The sequence below is a fragment of the Polistes fuscatus genome, unplaced genomic scaffold (assembly GCF_010416935.1).
Source record: "Polistes fuscatus isolate 324 unplaced genomic scaffold, CU_Pfus_HIC Scaffold4, whole genome shotgun sequence".
Lineage (NCBI taxonomy): Eukaryota > Metazoa > Arthropoda > Insecta > Hymenoptera > Vespidae > Polistes > Polistes fuscatus.
Window position 1 is genome coordinate 7768397 of NW_025113118.1, and position 22006 is coordinate 7790402.

At 35.5% G+C, this 22006-nt stretch overlaps 1 protein-coding gene across 4 annotated transcripts in view; it reads left to right on the forward strand.

Moving 5' to 3' along the window:
- Positions 1 to 21474, forward strand: part of LOC122521200 (complexin) — a 226601-nt gene extending 205127 nt beyond the window's left edge. For all 4 annotated transcript variants that reach the window (XM_043641724.1, XM_043641725.1, XM_043641726.1 and 1 more), the window contains 2 exons: positions 15162 to 15291; positions 16117 to 21474. In XM_043641724.1, the coding sequence (XP_043497659.1) occupies positions 15162 to 15291; positions 16117 to 16190 (204 nt within the window). In that variant the 3' untranslated portion in view covers positions 16191 to 21474. The remainder of the gene's footprint in view (positions 1 to 15161; positions 15292 to 16116) is intronic.
- The last annotated feature ends 532 nt before the right edge of the window (positions 21475 to 22006 follow it).

Consider the following 22006-nt stretch of genomic DNA (forward strand, 5'->3'; position numbering starts at 1 on the left):
GAGTACGAAAGTGTGTATGTTCGTCCTTTTCCACCATTTATAATAAAACTCAAGTTCTAATCGCGTCGAGACTTCGGTCGAATCGCTCGAACGACTTCTGTTATTACCATTACGGATTATTATTATTATTATTATTATTACAGTTATTATTTATAATTTGCTAACATAAAATATGGACCCGAATAAGATTCTGCGATAACGTTATACTTCCTTTATTAACTACGATCGTATGACGTAGTTTGAGAGTAAAAATAAATTGAAAGTTTGAAGCTTGTATATAATTACAAGACAAACCCACCCCCTTCGTGTAGTATGTCAGTTTCGCTAAGTACAAAGAGCCATTCGACATTTTACGTATACAAATAAATGCATTCCTCTCTCCTTCTATCTTTCTGTTTCTTTTTTTTGACATTTAAAAATGAGTCAAAAGGACTCGTGCATGCTTGTGGAGGCGTGTTAAAACATTTAGAGAAAAAGGTATGAAACGAAACGAAACGAAACGAAACGAAACGAAACGAAAGGAAAGGAAAAGAAAGAAAAGTTCGTCAACTAGGCCCGTGAAATGGAAATGTTTATCGGACACGACGTGTAACTCATTTCCTTCAAGCGTGTCGTTTCCCATGGTTACCTTTTTCCTATTGTTCATGTGTTTTTTTTCTCCCTCTCTATTCTCCTCTTTCCTTTTCTATTTTTTTTGTTTTTTTTTTGTTTTTTGTTTTTTTTTTTAGTAGAAATAGAACCAACACCATCGCAACCATCCCCTCGAATACCAACGCCAAATGCATTTTCTCGCGGCTGGAGTAATTAATGAAATTGGTTTGCCCCGTGTTGAAAAGGTCGAGCTATTGTGTGCGAAAGAAGTAAAGAGAGAAAGGAAACAACAAAATGTACCTACCCGGGAAAAGGAGAGAAGGAAAGAAAGAAAGGAAAAAAAAAAAAAAAAAAGAAAGAAAAAAAAAGAAGGGGAAAAAAAAAAAACTTGAAACGAAATACACACCGGTAAAAGCGTAACTTCTCTCATATGACACCACTCGTATTATACTTCTTTTCCCCCATTATATTGTATTCTTCTGCTAATGTTTTCTAACGTTTCGTCAACACCCGAGAACTAATTATCATTTGTGTTCCTTAAGTACGTACGAAAATTGTTGGAATTATGTCGAAAAAAAATCACTCGCGTCTCGTCTCTCTCTCTGGCTATGCACTTTACTTTTTCCACCTTTTTTTTCTTTTTCTTTTTTTATTTTTACTTTTTTTCTATTAACATACGTAAACTCATGCCATTTCAAATGAGACGAAACAAGATAAAACGGATATTTGAAATACTTCGTATCGTTCTCGATTAATTTTTAAATTAATTTTTCAATCGAATAATATCTCTCTCTCTCTCTCTCTCTCTCTCTCAACGTCTATTATTTTTCTTTCAAAGGACAAAAAGAAGAGAAGCAAGAAGAATTATTTTGAAAACGGGGTTCGATATATAATTTTTCGAAAAATATTAGAAAGACGTTCTATTATAATCTTTTTGTTTTTCTATTATTATACGTTTTCCGTGCTTTTTCTTTTCCCTTCTTCTTTTTTTTTGTTCTTTTCTGTATTCATGCTGATTCGCCGTAAAATCGAGCGACGGTCGAGACACGGGAAGGACGAAACGACAAAAGGGAAAAAAACAAGGGGAATATCAAGCGAAATCGTAGAGCACCCATTGTCAATCCTCTCTCTCTCCCTCTCCCTCTCCCTCTCTCTCTCTCTCTTTTCTGTCGTATGCCAGAATCACGACTCTGACATGACCCAGATGAGATCGATGGGTTGGTTTAGAGAGACAGAAATATAGAGAGAGAAAAAGAAAGAAGGAAAAGGGACAGAATACAGAAAACACATGACGTAAAACGATAGACACGAATAGACTGATGTATGACTCTCAATACTGAACGAAACCATGATTAGATCTCAACGATTAGCTCGTTTCGTCTGACGAGGATACGTAAAAATCGACAAATTACTCGAACCGATTGAATGATCCTTCCAAAGGATCGAATAATTAACCCATTATACGTTTGTCTCGTTGATTTCATTGATTTCAATTTCCAATAACACGGACATCAATTTCTATTACGAAGAAATCATCGAACAACCCTTAATCTTGACTCGTATTATTTCCAACAATTTCTTTCTTGAATAGCAAATTTAATTAGAACGTATATATCTAATATGTTCGATATTATGTCCAAACAAACTCTTCATCGATATTCCAATAAATTTCCCATACCACGTATGTCAACGATCGATAAATTTTTCTGACCAGAGTTTATAAGAAAATAATGTAACGCTAGGAGAGGATGATACCGCAAATACGGGGTAGAAATAAATCTTCCTCGTTGTTTCACGTGGAACGTTCGACGAATATCCAATCGAGGATCGTTGTTTACACGAGACACGCGTATGGCCTGCAATTAGGATAATTATTGGTACTCGCTACCGTTCGCTCGGCCACTCCTCCACAAAATTACGACCGCAATTCGATTCTCCTCTCCTCTCTCTCTCTCTCTCTCTCTCACACACACACACACGCGCACACACTTTCTCTATCACGCGAGCGTATTCTCATGGGAATTTCCAAGCCGTAGGATAATCAAGGTCTGCGCTTTCGCACGAGTTGGAAACTTTCGAGTACGAGAAATCATAGAATTTAACACAGGGACAATAATGTAGATTGTAATACATCGGAGAAATCAGAGAGAGAGAGAGAGAGAGATAGAGAACGATGACGTAATGACGATATCGAACTCATCGAATTATCACCCTCCGGTACACCTCATCCTGTGAAATATTATCCTCTCATTAAGCAAACTCTCGCGTCTCGATATCTCGTTGCATGATCGGATTCGAACGACGACTACGACGATGACGATGATGTCGATGACACTCTGCTAACAACATCGACTAATGCAACCCGAGGAAAAGCCCGCGAGGCACCTTTTACTGTTTATTAACGATCGTCATTCGATTCCTATATCCCTTCGTTCGGTTGACAACTTCATTTATTTCACTTGAAGACTGCAAAAAAAAATAAAAGTATAAAATATCGCGATGCCTCCTCTCTCGTGTCTTATCGATAAATAAATTTATTCCTACGTGTCTGTAATTATAACAGTCTCTGACATAAATGCAAAAATTATAAACATTTAATTTTAACGATTTTATTTGACATTACTATTATTACGAATTGAATAGCACGGGTAGAAAAATGATGTATGTATTCTCCTATTTAAAATATTACTTTTTTCAAATTCCTACGACATTTAGTTACGGAGATATCTTCGAAAGATAATTCCCATTCATAATTTCTACCCATATATGTGTGTGTATGCGTGTATGCGCAGAGTATACAAGTATATACTAAATAATATATATATCTGTGCGTGGAGTACTATGTTACGGGGAAAAAAAATTGTTTACGTTTACCAGCTGACACGCTCGGGTAGATTTCAGGATATTATATAGGTCACTGTATCATTGTATTCATTCAAGTGAAAATTATGTAGGTCAGTGGATCAATGAAAACAACTTTAATTTATACGAGAATATCTCCGAAAGTAAAGGTCACAGGAACATCGAGTAAAAAACCTTTATAAAGGTTAAAAAGTTGCATTCCTATTTTATGAAGCATGTAGTACTAATAATTAAAATTCATTAATTATAAACAACATATATAATAAGAAGAAAAAAAAAATATAAATTTATGTTCTAAGTATAAAAGGATAAAAAGCAATAGAACCATTATCCTCGACGATGTTCTTTTGTATAGATAAAAAAAAAAGTTCACTCTGATAATCGCATCCGAGTCCGAATCGTAGTAGATCCGATTATGTCGGATGATGATGATGATGATGATGATGATGATGATGATGACGATCGTCTAAAACGAAAGAGAGAGAGAGAGAGAGAGAGAGGATTCTTGCCGTAGAAAATTGCCAGTAAAGAAATTTCGAAACTGCAATTAACGATGAAACAGACGGTACATTTCCCCCGAGACCAATTTGTCGACGTATTTCATAATGATCGTTCCCTCGTACCTATTACAAAAATTTCCTTTCGATCCTCTCTAGTTCTTTCTTTATTCACTATGAACGATTTTACAATACAACCCTAGAGAAAAAAAAAAGATAGAACGAGGAAAGAAAGATATCTTTCATCTATCTCTGTTTCTCTTACGGTTTCTTTTTTACTTTCCTTCCTCATTTTTCATTATTCTCTTTTGATCATTCGAGAAAATGGAGATCTTACAAAGAGAGAGAGAGAGAGAGAGAGAGAGAGAGATAGTTGATTTAAAGACGACAATTCGACGTTTAAAAAATGTAAGAAGTAGGGAAGAACATTTTTACGTAAAAGATCCCGTGTCTCCCTCTCTCTCTCTCTCTCTCTCTCTCTCTCTCATATTTTTCAGTAGGTACTCAATTAACTCGGACAATTAATTAAAAAAATCTTCCAGACGTTGGCTAAGTTCCAGCAGACGTTCTGTCGTCTCGTTACGTTACCAATGAAACAATGGAAACGAAACGGCGCGCCCCTCGTTCTAGTGAATGGGACGTTTGAATATAATGAAGTGGAGGAACGGAGCTCTACATCTTCCTGATTAAAAATTCAATTCTTGTGGCTCTTACGAAAATTTCTACCGAAAGGAAATAAAGAAAACAGAGAGAGAGATAAAAAGTAGGTTGAATCGAAATTCGTAATAGGGGTACGATAATTGGGTAAACCCAATTCAATGTATCCGTCGAATGTATTTTTTTTCTTTTTCAACAAACAAAAATACAACTTCCGCGATCTTTCGTTCGACGCCCATGGATTTTTTCTTTTCTTTTCGAATTCTTTTATTTCGTCGAGTTAACTAGGAAAATTTGTTCGAAACTTTTAATTTCTCGGTTAGGTGTTCCCCGAGTAGCTCTAACGGGAATGGATCGGCTAAAAGAAAAAAAGGATGAAAGGAAAGAAAGAGAAAAAAAAACATACACACACATACACACACAGAGAAAGAGAGAGAGAGAGAGAGAGACAAGAAAAGAATAATTTATAGCCGACAGGATAGAATAGACGGGATAGAACTTTCGTAAGGATTGTAAAGCCGCTTAAGAGCGGCGAGTCAATTTAGCGAACTGGAAAGAGGAGAGGAGAGGAGAGAGGAAAGAGGAGGGAGGGCCAGCTGTAATTTACGTCGCGGGAGGATCTAAAAGCTTTCGCGTCTTCGGCGTAGAAGGGACTATCCTTTAACCGAACAACTTTCGCCGTGGCTTTGTTAAAAAGTATGACCAACTTTAGGATAGGTACGGTGTCTTCTTCTTCTTCTTCTTCTTCTTCTTCTTCTTTTATTACCTCTTTTTCTTCCCCTTTGTTCCTTACGATCGGACTCGAATTATCTCTCATCGAAATACTTGTTGTTTTCTTTAATAAAATAGAAACAAACAAAAAATCGCACAAGCATAATTTTATTAGATGTGATATCAACTTTGATGTACCGAATTAATTGCACACACCTTAATCATCTAGAAGAATAATTTTTAACTTCGCGAACACGCTAATATAAAGTTTGCACGAAAATAAATATAATATATCTAGTAGCTATACAAATAAAAAATACGCTTAATCGCGACTATAACTTTAAGCCACGAAGAAAAAAGTCGTCGAAATCGTACGTGTGTGTGTGTGTGTGTGTGCTTAAGGAGGAGATGAAATAATCTTGACGATATCATCGATTTTGCCATATGTAGGTTGCGATGCAATTTTAATGGACACCTACACAAAGCTCGCACACTTATAATATACCTCGAAAGACAAATGGAATGTTATTCTTCGATTAAAAAAAAAAATGATTTCTCTTTCTTTCTCTCTTACCCTCCCCCCCCCACAACCACCACCATCACCCTTTCTCCGTCTTTTATTTATCGACGATTCGATTTGCACTTTAGCACAAGATGATTCTTGTTTTTTCTTTTCTTTCTTTTTTTTTTCTTTACCACGATTTTCTCCATACCAAAAGAAAAAGGAAATGTAACAATTGAGAAAGATTCGCGATAATAAAAATGTCCCTTTTCCTCGTAAGTCGGATAGAAAAATTGCAGGCAAAATGAAACACACGAGTCGACATCTTGCTCTTCTTCGAGAAATAACCGAAGCGAACGACATTATTGCGCGTTGTCGAACCCCATCGACCCCCATCGACCCCCACCAACCCCCACCAACCCCTATCGACGTGTCGGTCGTCGATAGTACACCACGCATCGATGTACTTTATTATGTACCTTATCGAATCTTCACGGTAAAATCCCTTTTTCTTTCTCTCCTACCGATAGACTATGATTTAGACTATGATTCTATTTCTATTTCTATTCTATTCTATCTGACTATGATACAACGAAACATTTCGAACAAAATTATAATTTGATGCAATACGAACAAGCGTGATATTCGTACTTTTATCGTTAATTAAATAAATAATATTATGTACTTAACGATGGATAATTTCTTTTTCTCTCTTTTTTTTTAATTAATGTTTCAATAAAAATATTTTTGGAACAAGAGCCAACGCACGACACTTTACGCTTACGTGTAAATAAATCGCTTATCTTGAAGTAAAATAGTAAAATGTTGCATGTTCTCAATCGTAGATAATTACTGGATAACACAAAATTACTATACACTTTCTTTTCATTAGATTTCAACGTTTTATTTTTTATTGTTTTAAAAAGAACTGCAACAAAAAAGCATGACAAAGTTGAAATGTTAACTATTAATAAATCGTAGACGTAAAATCCAATCTCAATATTGACGGTACGGCCATAAACTGTTCTTCTCTCTTTTGTTTTCTTTCGATTTTTTTTTAATTTTTCAATTTCCCTCCCTCTCTCTGAAAAAAAAAAAGAAATAAAAGAAAAACACATAGGAAACTAATTTCCTTACACATACAATACGTAATCGGGTAAACGACTTGGTCTTCGTTCATTATAGGCGTGCACGCGACTAGCATTACCTACCCAATGACGATGCAAAAGTGCAGACGATAATCTCGAATGCAGTTAGCGTGCAACGTCAGTAGAAACTAGCGGGCGGCCTTTAAAAGCTAACTCGCCGTACATATCCGGCATCGAATTTCGCTAGGTGAAATATGAAACGTCACGTGAAGGATGCCCTACGAATCAGAGGTTCTCAAGCTTTGATGTTTCGTGCGACAGATCGCAGTGTCAAAGACCCCCCCCCTCCCCAAAGATGCACTATTGTCCTACCTTCGAAATAAACGTCATCGAAATAATTTATAATTACAAAATAACATTTTAATTTAATTATACAATAGCATCGATAATTGTGATTATTTAACGTGTTTGTTCTCCGATTAAAACGATGAAAATTATTTAAAATAGTGTAAATATCCTATATTGAATGTGTGTATAAAGTATTACTTAATAGAAGAATTTAATTATAAGATTAAATTGATAATTATAATTAACACGTTTTGTTCAAGTTAATGCAATGAAATTATTCTACAATACATACTGCCGAATATCGATTTTAATCGGATTTTCAGAAATATCGAAAGTTACCCAAAAATGTACCCTCTTGTATTTGACTACCCTTGTTATATAATCTCTAGGGAATGTGTTAAATCGATACTCGTTTATTATTCGAAATGTAATAGCTGTTGTTAAGGACACAGAAAGACGATCGCAATAAACGAAGTTAATAATTTACCATTGGCCGATCCTGTTTGTATATTATTTCTGTCAATTAAAATTACACGATGAAAAAAGAACGGAACGGAGGGAAACATCAAAAGTGGATCCTAATTGGATAAATAATCGATAATTCTTTTTAAATAAACGCATTGATAATTATTAATACCCGATAACGCAATTGTTACATTCTTATTAACAAAATATGCGACTAATATCCATCGAAGAAGTTTCCTTCCTTATTTATTTATAACCTAAGCGACAAACCCTAACGCAAATTACGGAAGACCGATAAACGCGAAGCCTTATTGAGTTTAAATATCTTCGCAACCGATCGCGTTTAAAGAAGGTCGATCGATGATACCCTGCTGAGTTTAAAAATGTGAGTATACTAACTCGATGATTAACGTCTGCATATATACCTGCACGCACGCATACAACAGCAACAACAATAACGAGAAGAACAACAAAGAAAGAAAAAACCACATACAACATTGACGAAAGCAATAAAATGTGTTTTTAGTGCAGGCCAAGTTTTTTTTATCGCACAGGGTTCATAAAAAGCTACGTGAAAAACACCGACTACCTGTGATATTTCTTCAAGTAAAACATTGAAAAAGATAAAGGATAAGGGCGTATGAAATGAATTGTATCCTTCGCGTGTCAAAAGATACGGAATTCTCGCAGTTATTCGTTTCCTCTCTCCGACTGGCTGAAATTTCTTTTTTTCTTTTTTCTTTTCTTTTTTCAAATTCATTTCTATGATATATCATGAAGATAAAACGGACAGAAAATTCATTCGGTTATATTGATTTTCTTCGTTATATTAAGAATACGGAAAATAATGAAAACGATTGATATTTCCTTTCGTTTCAAATGAGATTTGTCATAGTTTTATTATTTTTCTTTTTTTTTTATTATTTCATCTAATAAATAATTCATACGTATGCGTGTAGATATACAATTGTATAAAAATAATACGGAAAGTAAAATGTAAAAAAAAAAAGAAATGCGATAGACACGTTTGAAAACATTTTTTCTCGGTACTTGGGAATAGAATGAAAAAAAAAAAAGAGAAAAAAAAGAATAGAAAAGAGATTTCAGATATTATTCGGAGTAGGGGAGTAGAAACTAGTTGAACGTACATATCTACAAGTAGTATTCAAAAGTTAGAAAAATTGTAAGAATTTCGAAAAAGTTCTGTCGCGCTTTGCATTCTCTTTTGCCTTCTTTGCGCGAGTCACAGACAGACAGACAGCAAGCCTATGGAACGACGAAAGGGAACTCGAGAATGTAAAGCAAAAGAAAAATTCGCGAGGGAGAGGGATAAAGAGGGAAGGAGGGAGGGAGGGAGGAAAGGGTTGGAAGGGTTCGGGACTTGGGATAGCAGTTGGTAGTAGGCGAAATATAGGAAAAGATGAGACAGACAGCTTTCCAATTTCGCAAATTCATGACCCGTGGAAACATCGACGTGTCTCGGGAACGCTGACTGGTGTCAATAAAATGGCAGGGAAATTCGTTTCTAAAAGGAACTATGAGAAGGGTAGACAAAAATCAGAAAGAATGAAATCGAAAGAAAGAAAGGGAAGGAGAGGGAGAGAAAGTGTGAATGGATATCGCAAATCGAACGAGTATACAAAGATCGAAATAACGCGAGTTTAAATGTACTCGAAAATACGTTTGAATTCTCTTTGACGTTATTTGTCAAAATCAAAATAAAAAAAAAAGTAGAAGAAGGAGAAGTGTATAAGTAGGTCTTATCGAATTTGTTCTTCTTCTTCTTCTTCTTCTTTTACCAAAGTGATAGTGAAATTTAATAAGAGCGAAGATTTTTCAGGTAAGATAAAGAATTATACATTTTCCTTTTTTTACTTTTCAAACAAGACACTATATTATCTCGAACTTTTCTTATTTTCAGATAAAATTAACTAATATTTCAGGTTTAAATGGAACCAGGAGTATGACCTGTAAGTATGGCACTTACTTAATTGAACTACGAGCTCCGAATGAAAAGTTAACTAATTAAAGTAAACGTTGTTTCATTTTTAAGAGAACAATTCGAACCGATTCATCGTCTTTCTCTTTGTAAAAACGAAAATTCGTAAAAAGAAAAAAGAAAAAGAGCAGACGCCGTTTACTTTTTGTTCCATTCGACAAAATATCGGCTTTGTAACCGATGGAATCTCTTGAAATAAAATCGGGTATCGGTGAAAGACAACAAACAAACAAAAAAAAAAAAGAAAGGGTTTCAAACAAAAAAGTCGAAAATCTAGACGTATAGGTGTCGCGTCTCTCAAACGGGAAACTATGTTCTTTTCGAGTTGTTCCATTAAAAAAAAAGAAAAAAAAAAGAAAAAAAAGAGTTAAGCAAAGATACCTACGCGTGGTGTAAAACGAGACTGTAGGATCGATAGAGAAGTGCATAAATGTTCCAAGGGCTAGTTGATTAACTTTCCAACGTTGTAATTAAGATCGTACCTACCGATCGATCGTCTCGCACCGTGTTTAACACGGGTATCTCTTCCTACTAGGTGTCGAAGCTGATGTTTTAAGAAGAGAAAAAGGGGGACGAAGAAGAAAACGAACGAAAGAAAGAAAGGAAACGGAAAAAAAAATGAAAGAAGGGGAAGGAGGAGAAGGACGAAAAAGGGACGAGAAGAACGACGACGGACTGTGCCGGTATTCGAGGAGAAGAAAATAGGAAGAAAGAAGATTGAACTTAACTGGGGTCAAATTGACTCTAGTAGGGAGTCCCTGCATTCAATATGGCGACTTCCTAATAGAGTCAGGCTGACTCCTTTTAAGACGTTCGCCCGACCAGCCGTGAAAGTACTTAAGGAGCCGCTCGCGTTTTCAACGAAGTTAGGACCACTTATATTACAAAGTGTCGCTTAATTTAATACTTAATGAGATGTCAAAGTCAAGCTAAAATCCAATAATAGCTTCCGATACTTAATATCGACCTTTTGCGTTTTACTATGTAACATTAGTCGAATTATAATAAAAATTATCATAGATATCAGGTTTATATTGACAGTAATTTACGATGTAATACACGATATACTTGTTGGAAATACTTTCGAGCCAAATCCTTATAATCTTTTTTCCTTTCCCCACCTCTTTCTTTTCCTTCCCATTAGGATCTTGAATCGCGTGGCACGTAATTCAACGCGTACGAACAAAAAACCAATTACATACTCGAGTTGTTTCGTTCTCTTGTGGTATCTCGCACGTGATACGCGTGATACGGAATGGTGAAATTATTTGCCGATAGTTACACGAGAGAACTTGTTCTATCGACGTTAACAAGATAAACTATTTAATAAGGATCCCTTGATTCGAAGTTTCCAAACAATACCGATCTATATAGTCGAACGAGTTTCGTATTTAAATGATATTTTTAAATTTAATGTTCATTTCGTTTCAATGACATTTTTATATCCGACGAATTTGACAGATTTTATTTATCATTGTTATTGGAAAATTGTTTTGAATCCGAGAGTTACGGGGGGGGGAAACGGATCGTCGATGATCCCGGTATTTCTCACGACGGTAAATGTAATTAAAAATTCCGATACGATCTCGTGTTAATGCAATACTGATTATTTTACTTCGCCTTGTCATCGGGAAACGATCACAGTGATGATATCGATTAGAATGTATCATGCCAAAAATCATATTCCCCAGTAGTAACGGAGTAATGATATCGATATCGTTTATTAATCGCCTCATAACATTTTGTTACGGCTACGAAATGATCGGATAGAAACTTCGTGCCGTGTAACGTAATTAATTTGCATATTCAATTGAAACGATAGAGTATAATTGATACGGGATGTCGTCCGATCGTTTTCATTCGCATTGCTACCATCATTCTACGTGAGCTTACTTCCAATTTAGACGAAAATTGAGTAGATACGTTGCAGGGCTCATCGGAAATCGTTAAATCCGATGCATAAATCAGAACATTTATTTGAATTTAATCATTTAAATAGGATAACAATAGCGTAACCCTCTTTTAGCATTTTTAATCCAGATTAAAAATGAGAAGGATACACCTGGAATTATTGTTCTTTCGTTTGAAATATTATAATACGACGATAAACATTCGTAACTCGTTATAAAGAGAAAATTATTTTCAAATGCGTAAGGTAAATTGAAAAGAAAGATAACAAAAAAAAAAAAAAAGAAAAAAAATATTAATTAACGATTAACGACGAACGAACGATCAAGCAAATTCTTTTTCAATTCCCATCTGGAGGATGAATAAAATTTCAAACGATATTACTGTCCGCACAAATACTGATAGGTAGACGAACAACGAATAGGCACACGGATACGCGAATACTAATATTTTCACAGGGCGAGAACATTTAAGCGTTACATTTAAATCCCCGTTTAATTTCCGGCTTCCTCCTCCACTTCTCTCGCCAACCGAGCGAAAAGAGAGAAAGAGAGAGAGGGAGAGGAGCGTCCATTTAACGAAATTACCAGGGCGAGCCGAAAAGAGAGAGAGAGAAAGATAAAGAGATAAAAAACAGCCAACGGATGATTTTTTACCATTTCTCTCTCTCCCTCTCTCTCTCTCTTTCTCTCTCCGCCTATCAACAATCGGAATACAAATTTAAACGAAATCCTTTTACCGTTAACGAACAATTTACAAATAACTGTAGTATTCGGTCGCGTGGTCGAAGCATTTTCCGGGACTCACGTGACAATCAGCTTGATTGCAAGGAATATACAGAAAAAAAAAGAGAAAAAGAGAGAACGCGAGGGAGAGAGAGAGAGAGAGGGATAACCATGTGAATACTAATAAAGTACCATTACACTCTTCGTGTACAACGATAGCTCAGCTGTTTACGAGGAAACGATTTAAATGCATTTTCCTAGCACAAACCACCGAGTATTTCCTCGAAAATTTGATTCCCGAGTATCCCGCGGGTTTATATTATTAACGAATATTTTTCTACTTATACACAATATAATAGGAAAAAGTAAAATTAACCGAAACCGATCTCGTCGGGCATAATCTGATTATATGCAATACTGTTTCGTTTCGTTTCGTTTCGTTTCGTATCAGATGTTATCATAGAAACTACTACAATTAGCCGTTCGCGTTATATAGATTGACCTCGTTTCGTTGAACGACTTGGACAGATTTTTAATTAAAGTACACGTCGATATTTTACATCGGCAACATCGATCCCTTCGCGAATTTCTACGAGAGAGAGAGAGAGAGAGAAACAGGGTGGTGCACTTCGGTAAAGATAACCAACACTCGTAAAGAATACATACTTCGTCGAAATTATTTTTCAAAGTAAATCATCGTGTAAATCATGCGTTAATCTTATTACGCATGATCATTCGATATTAAGGGAAAGGGTAATGGGTAAAGCTGCAAAGTCAATGTTCTCCATTCCACAGTCGCAATACGTACGCGAATTCGCATATATCGCGGAATGTGACACGACATTGGTACAGCACATAGTACCTACTACATGTAAGCGCACAACGTTTGGTACTTGTACTACCAATGACGTGTCCAGCTTGTACCGCAATCGAGCTCATTGTCTACCACAAGAGTACCCTAGAATACAAAGCATCATCCGTTGGATGCTAGTACGTGTTCTCCCGTAATATATATTAACGCTCCTGTTATTCTCTCTCCCTCTCTCCCTCTCCCTGTCTTTCTTTCTCTTCATACACATTTCCCTTTATATATATAACATACTTATGTATTTGTATACATAGGTAATATGTATATGAGCAGATTTCCCATACTCGTCAGTGCAGCTGTTAGCAAATAAACGTACGAGAGATACTCGAAAAGTGACCGTTAGTGTCAGGAACATGACACCATCATTCTCATATCGTAATTCGAGAGGAAAATATAGACGACAAAAGAAACAAAAAATATATATGTATATATATATATGGAAGCCCCAATTGGAACAATAGTATTTCAAAAATTGTCCAACCGATTCTATAGAAGATAAATGCATCTAAAAGAATATCTCTCATTTTTCTAACCGCACATTCTATTTTTCCTTGACACTTTAGAAATATCGTTTAGATATCTACGGTTCTAGGTGAAGAACGCAGGCAGAAAACGTGACAAAATTAGATTGATACGAGACCTCTATCTTTCTTTCGAATATTTTTCCCCAGTAAACGAAAGATATTAGGGCGTCGTATTTCAAGCAAATATTATCATATTTTCCAAATAGAAAATAAAAAAGAGAAATATATTGCTGACAGATATCGAAAATAAAAAAAAAAAAAGAAAAAAAGAAAAAGAAAGTTGATGCATACGGTCGATATATGATCTCTTCGTTTATTTCGACAAAGTACACTGAATTATCGTGCTTTTAATAAATGCGACAATAATGGGTTAAAGGTCGAGAAGATAGAAAGAGAAAGAGAAGGGACAGGGGATGATACGGATACATAGATAGATAGATAGATAGATAGATAAACAGAGATGGGAACAGTTGAGGTGAACATAATGCATTAGCTCTAACGCAACGAGCCGTTTAATTATTGATATTAAGCTGGCCAATCAATGCAACAGCTGATGGATGAAAATCAAATGAATTAACGGATTTAACGTCTATGATCTATGTTTAATATCAAACTATTCGTATTTCCCGAGATATATGTATACTCGTATGTGCTTATCGATATCAATATTAGAAAAATGATAATTGTATTTTTATCGTATCTAGTATATAAAGATACAAATACTTTTGTAAGACCAATTTTTGATCATATAAAGATCTTAAAATATGTTTCTATATATTAAACTTTAGAAGCTTTGTATTAGAAGCAAATACGGTATTTCCAATTAACAATAGGAACTGTGAGTACGAACAATCCTGAGAACTCACTGTATACGCGCGATATATTGTACATAGCTTGACCATTCAACAACTGTCGGCATCAATTTGACACGATAGTTTTGGGAAAGAGTATTTGTTTTGTTTCAAAGGTAATTGATGAAGTTAACTCCTCTCTCTTGACAATTATTGACTCACTCTATTTACGCATATACATATACTATTTGTTAAAATATATATGTGTGTGCGTGTAGCTTTTAATTATCCGAACAATACGAAAAAATAACACGCAAACGCAAATTTATAGCTTTGGTTAATAGGAGGAGAACGCGTTCTATTTTTTCAAATTCTTAATTGTGATTTCTAACTAACTGCTACTGCACCCTCCCTTTTTTTTTATTTATTTAATTTATTTTTGTTTTATTCTTTTACATCAACGCACATTAATCGAAAGATATCGAAACGCGTCCGATTAATTTTATCTTGAAACTTGAATAAAAATGAATTTTAATATTCTTTCATCTCGTAGACACGTGAGATTACACAATCGGTCTCGTTTAATTCATTTAATTAATCTCCGATAATATATTGACTTTTGCAGTATAACATAAAGAAGCGAGAAGAGATTCAAGAAATGCCGCAAGAGGAGCCGAATCCTTTGATGCGAAAGAAGAAAACGCCAGAGGAATTGGCGGCCGAGGCTGAAGCTGAAGACGAAGACGAGTTAACGAGTACGTTGTCCTTTTTTTTTTTTCTTTCTCTCCCTCTCTCTCTCTTTCTCGTTTAATTCAATCGAGTATTTCTCAGAATCGAAAAACATTAAATTTCCATCATTCGGGTTCTTACAATTCTTCGGGACAATATTCGTCCACGGACTCGCTTGGAAAAAGGGATGTTGAATTTTTCATTAAAAAAAAAAAAAAAAAAAAAAAACGAAGAAGAGAGACGAATACTCGATAAGCTTAAACCGAATGAAATATTTACTTCGTTCAAAGTCGAAACGTCGTCGTTGTAAATAATGGATCGAGAAGATGGCGAGAGGGTGCTGGTCCGAGGGTGGTGTGAAAGGGCTACGCAAATTCATAGTAGGGATATTGAGCGAATTGTAGTACGGCAAGGAATTAATGTGTGCCACTGAATTTCCGGAATGGGGAAGAGAGGGAAGTAGGGCTGACTGACTTGATCGATGAGAGGTTAACGAGCCGTGGCTAGAAATCAAACAGAAACCGCCTCGAGGATTCGAACAAGCAATACCACCACCCACCCACGAATCTAACGAGAGAGAGAGAGAGAGAGATAGAGTCGACGTGGTGTGCCAAACATTGTTCTTCGCGGACCGTGATATATAATAATACTTTTCCTAAATTATTCTACCAATACGAATTCATAGATACGATTAATTGGATAATAATGATAAATGATAATTAGTTAAAGTCAAGCAACGATTGGCCAGGAGTCACCCATTTAAAAATTATACGCGAAAAGCGAGATATCAATCGCAAACTATATTACATTCTCTCGATAATCGATAACTATCTATATTCCATATGTTTCAGAACTGAAGAACGTGTTAGAGACGCACGTGATGGACATCAAAACGCAAATCGAAAGTAAGTGCAGCCTCCAATGAGCCTACGGGTGCATCAAACGGACGGCGAGCGCGACATCGTGTGTCATCGTGATAGAGGACGATGGGGGGGTGGGTGGAAAATGCGGAAGAGAAGCTACTATTACTACTACTACTACTACTACTACAACTATTGGTGAACTGAGCAGAGGAGGAGGAGGAGGATGGGGAAAAAGGGACGAGGAAATAAGAGGAAGGGAATGAGGGAACGGCGGTGAGGGGGAGGGGGGAGGAAGGTTGCGTTTTGGTCGCATTTGCCGCGCCGTACGTAAATCGATTCGAGCGTGTCGTCCAACAACCATCGTTACTCGACCTTCGAAGAGAGAACGTCGGAAAGAGAAGCGAAACACCCGCGCCCGGAGAAAGGGAGAAAGGGAGTATATGAGAGAGAGGGAGAGGGAGAGAGAGAAAGTTCAAGGTCAATCGCGTTAACCTTTTGGAGAGAGAAAAGGAAAGACAAGTGCTTCGAGTTATTATCCAAGATCGATCCGCGTCTTTCTCCTCCTCGTCGAAGGGAAAAATAAGAGGAGAGACGAAGTAAAAAAAAAAAAAGGGACACACACGAAATATTAACGAGAATACATTTTTGTCGTATAGGTGTGTGTGTGTATTGTGCGTATTTGTGTGTGGGTGGGTGCGCGCGTGTTTGTATTATTCTATTTCTTTTCTTTCTTTGTTATTTTACTTGATTTTATGTTTTACTTTCTATCTATCTATCTCTCTCCCTCTCTTTATTTAGTAATTCATTCTTTTTTTTCTTTGAATATCTCGGATTTTACGAAATAAGAAGGGATAAAAATGTAACACGTATATGCTCAAAGGTAAAAGGGCGAAATGGTTGAAAACGATTAGTCGATTAAATTCAAAGACGAAAGCGGAAAACGGAAACAAGAGCCGGATATGTGCGCGTACAGGTTTAAAGGAAGACCGGAAGAGGAAAAAAGGGATTTTTCTGTCTCTCTCTCTCTCTCTCTCTTGCTCACTCATTCTCCGTGTGGAAGAAAAGGATAGAACGAGTCAGCGAAGGAAGACGAATTTTCGACGATTCGTTTACGTGTCACGTCTTCGAAAAAATTCGAACGAAAAGAGAACGACCAAATGAAAGGAAAAAGAGAAATAGAGAGAGAAAGGAAGAGAGAGAGAGAGAGAGAGAGAGACACACACACACACACACACACACATAATCTTTTATGAACGAGAGATCGATTAAGATTTTTTTACCTTTCTTTCTTGAATTTTTTTCTTTGAGTTTTCTTTTTCTTTTTCCTATTCATTTTGCTTTATTTTTGAAAAATTTGATCAAGATCGAACCTTGATGGGGTATTCCGTTACGAATATCGATTCGATATTTTTGGCTCATGATTGAATTGGATTACAGAAAAAGGAGAAGAAGAAAAAAGGATTCGTAAGGGAAAAACGATCATTGTTCTATCTTTCTTTCTTCTTTACTTTCTTTCTCTCTCTCTCTCTCTCTCTCTCTCTCTTTCTTTTTTCTCAATCAGAATCGTCCTAAATAAATCGACGATACATGCGACGAGGCAAAAGCCTTTTTTAGAAAAATGAGAAGAAACGAACGAATAGAAAAGGAAAGATAAAAATAGGAGAAGAAGAAGAAGAAGAAAAAGAAGAAGAAGAAGAAGAAGAAGAAGAAGAATAGAAAAACGGAAATAATATTTATAACACGAGACACATACGTTTAGCAATTAAGTTTCTAGCGAATTTTTTGAAAATGGTGGCTTTAATCCGCCAGTAGAAAGAACAATGAGATAAATAAACCAATATGAAAAAAAATAAAAAGATAAAAAAAAAAAGAGTAAAAAGAACAAAAAAAAAAATAGAAGACACTAAACATTAACCACTCGCAGCAAACATACGCGCGACACACACACACACACAGACAGATATTTACACAGACAAGAGTTATGTAGTTGCTAGATTTCGTGCGACACGGCTGTTTCAATAAATAATGAGATTAGAAACGAAGAGGCAGGGGGGGTTAATAATAATAATAATTAAATCGTATTCGTAGTTAGCAACGAGTTATGCCACGAGAGGATCGAGGGCCACGAATTAAACGAAGAAAACTGATTTTGAGCGAAAGGATAATGATAAATAATTAATTATGGAAAATAAAAATAAAGAGCTGAAGGAACGAGAAGTATAATGAAAATTGAATACAAAAATAAACGAATAACGGGATAAAGGTAAATAATCCAAACCGGCGGTACCTTTGTTGCTCTTCCCCATACGTCCAAATTATGTGATTTTTTGTTTCTTAACTTTTACCGATAAATACCTTAATCGTAGTTCGAGCAAAACATTTCTCTTTCTTTCTCTCATAGTTATTGATTAATGGAAAGTGAAAACAAGACGTGGATGCGATGATCGGAAGAGCATCGACCGCCTGTTTGGAAGGAAAGGAAAAATTATGAGATAACGTGCGCGTGGTAAAAACTCCTCGATATTTACATATGTTTGTTGTTATTTCATCGGCGAACGAAACGCATAAGATAATTGTAAAACGAAAAGGAAAACAAAAAAAATACGGCTAGGTAGTAGTAGGGGGTCGAAGACCCGGAGGAAAAAAAAAAAGGAGGGAAGAAAAGTAGACACGGGAATTTACACGGGAAAAGGATTAAAAAAAGGGAAGAAATATTTAAAAAAGGAATAAAAATAAATAAATAAAAATAAATGAAAAAAGAAAAAAACAAAAAAAAAAACAAAAAAAATTAACACACAGGTAAAAAAAAACCAGTTTTTCTACGGAGGATGGAAGACGATAAAGTATTTTTTAATTTTCGATGTCGTTCCTCTCGATGTTACTACCCGAAGGATATTAAAGAGAAAAAAATAATGATATAAAAGAAAAAAAAAACAAAAAACAAAAAGAGAAAAAAAAAAACAAGTGAAAAGGAAGAAAACGGGAATGTGTTGTTCTTTAGATAAAACAACAGAAAAAAAAATTAAGAAACGATTACAAAAAAGAAAAATACGGATTCTCCCGATCTGTCCTAGAGCACAGTCTCTTCCTTTTTCTTCTTTTTCTTCTTCTTCTTCTTCTTCATCTATTTCTTCTTTTCTTTCCTTTTCTTTTCTTTCTCTCTCGCTCTGTCTGTCTCTGTCTCTGTCTTTAGGCACCTGTCCAAAACTGTCGAACTTCATCGCCGACCCTAAAACCGCGTTAATTCGGCGCAACAAAGGACCATCGTTTGAAGCCTTACATCGTCTTACTTCTTATCGAAAAACGAAATTTAATTCTGACAGATTCCCACGCGATTCCATAAATACGCCGTATCGCCGATACGCGTGTATCACGCACGAATGATATACGAAAACGAGATCGAGGGAAATAGAAGAAAACCAAAAAGAAAAGGAGAAGCAAAGAACAAAAAAAGAGAAGAGAGGAAAGATATAACGTGACGTAAAACGATTTTCTCGCAATAAAGAAAAACAACACTGGAGAGAACGCTGACCCGTTGAAATTATGATATTCGATCTAAACAAAAATCGAACGGAACGCAACAACAACAAAAACAACAAAACTAATGTGCAACTTTCGACAAATGCAAAGTTCGGCAATAATAAAAAATGCGTACAAATCTCATTAGGGAGAATTTTTTCATTTTAATAGGAAAATGGCTTAAAGAAGAAGTTTTTAAATCGGATTATACATTTTTTTGTTTGGCGAACTTTGTAACATCATAATAAAAATAATATGACGAGTCGAGAAGGGAGGCCTTCTTTCCAACCAACAACAACAAAAAAATTATATAAAAATCAAAAAACAAAAAAAAATATAAAAAATGTAAATCTTTTCGATGTTCAGAACGCGCATGTTGCTTTAACGTGGACGTAGTTTGCGCTTTGAAAAAAAAAAAAAAAAAAACAAAAAATCGTTAAACGATTTTTAAATAGATACTAAAAGATCTACGTGTTTCTATCTCTCTCTCTTGATGTAATTATAAACTCTCCAACTATCGCGGTGCGAACGTCAAAGATGTGCGTTCTTCTTGCATGCACGTCGCACTCTATTAATGTTATATAGAACGGAGGAAATAAATAAATAAATAAATAAATAAATAAATAAATACAATCCGGATCGCAGAGCCTAAAAATTTGATAAACTGAGAAAGTATCGTTTTCGAGTGATATCAAATTTATTACCTCCCCCCCCCTCTTTTCATTTATTTTCCAACTCTTTTCATTATCCAAGTTGATTAGGACATTCTCGCGAAACTTTGTACGACGTTTAAAAAGAATAAAAATAAATTGAGATGACCGTAGAAAATGTTTGAAAGGAAATAGTCGATCACGAGTTTTAGTCCGAGTTAAAAACAAGGGTGTGGGGGGGTGGCGGATTTGGGGAGGAGGCTAAGTTTTTCCTTTCAACGGCAGGCCAAAGTTACGAAAAAATTCGAAAGTAGTACCGATCTTTGAGTTTTCTCTCTCTCACTCTCTCTCTCTCTCTCTCTTTGGTACTTCGTTAGAACGAGAGGAGAAGAGTAAAACGACAAAGAGATTCTAAGCCGGAGCTGCATTTTTCCATCGTCAGTAAGTACTGACTTGGCAGCTGTTTGTTCGCGAAAAACAAACCAAAAACTTTTCTACCATCCTCCACAGACTTTACACTCGCGATAGAGAGAAAGAGAGAAAGAAAAATAAAAGGAAAAACTTTCGACGAAAGCTTAAAGCTCATCGTCCCCCCCCTCGTCCCTCGTCCCTCCCACGAACGTGCCAGCGGGTGCCGCTCGTGAAAATTCGATTTTACCACTTCTAAAGATTTCCTTCCGAATAAATTCGCGCGTCGATACAATTTACTCGCATACGAATGTGTTTTTTTTTTTTTTACGGAATATATCAACGAAAAGAAAAAGAACGCGTATCGAAGATTATTCTCGATTCTCGATCTCAATAAAAATGAATGATGGCACTGCGATCGACGAATGACAAAATTTCCTCCCGCGTTTAACTATCTCTCTATTTGCATGTTTATATCTCTACATCTAATTGTCAATGTATCCTTATCTCTCATTGGCCGATTCTTGTGTTTCGTAAAAGAAAAAGAATGAAAGCTAATCGATCCAATTAATAATAATAATTAATAAAACGAAAACCGAAAAAAAAAAAAAAAATAGAAACGAACTACGCAACTACCGCAAAGACTTGAAAGTACTTTATTAAACAAACAAACTTGGATATTTACGCTCTCCTTCTTCTCGTGCAATCGCATTCCACGAAAATGGGATATCACGGAATGGAATTCGCTTCTAAAAGGGAGCCAGGAAAAGGGAAGGAAAAAAGGAGAGGAAAAAAGAAAACGAAATAAAAATGCAAAAAGAGCAAAGGTTTGTTCGAAGAAGCAAAAAGGAATTTCCACCGTACTTCTCGAAAAGGTCCAGATGATAATCTTCAAGATAGCTTTCTCTCTCTCTCTCTCTCTTTCTCACTCTCGCTCTCTCTTACTCTCTCAGATTTAACGGAATCAGATTCAACAAAGATTATATATATACATATATACATATAAACAAATATATATATCTATATATATATACTTCAAGTCAATTATCGAACCCAAAAGATATATGTTGTACATTGATAAAATAGATAAAAAGATAACGCATACCTCTTTTTCTCTTGTGAATTTTTCGATATATCTATATATGTATGTATTTATTATTATTATTATTATTGTTATTATTATTATTCTTATTCTTATTCTTATTCTTATTATCATCGTCATTATATGTATGTATTCATTAATTCGGCGTCATTTGTAACAGGACGCGCGAACTATGCCGATCATTTAGAAACGATCGAAA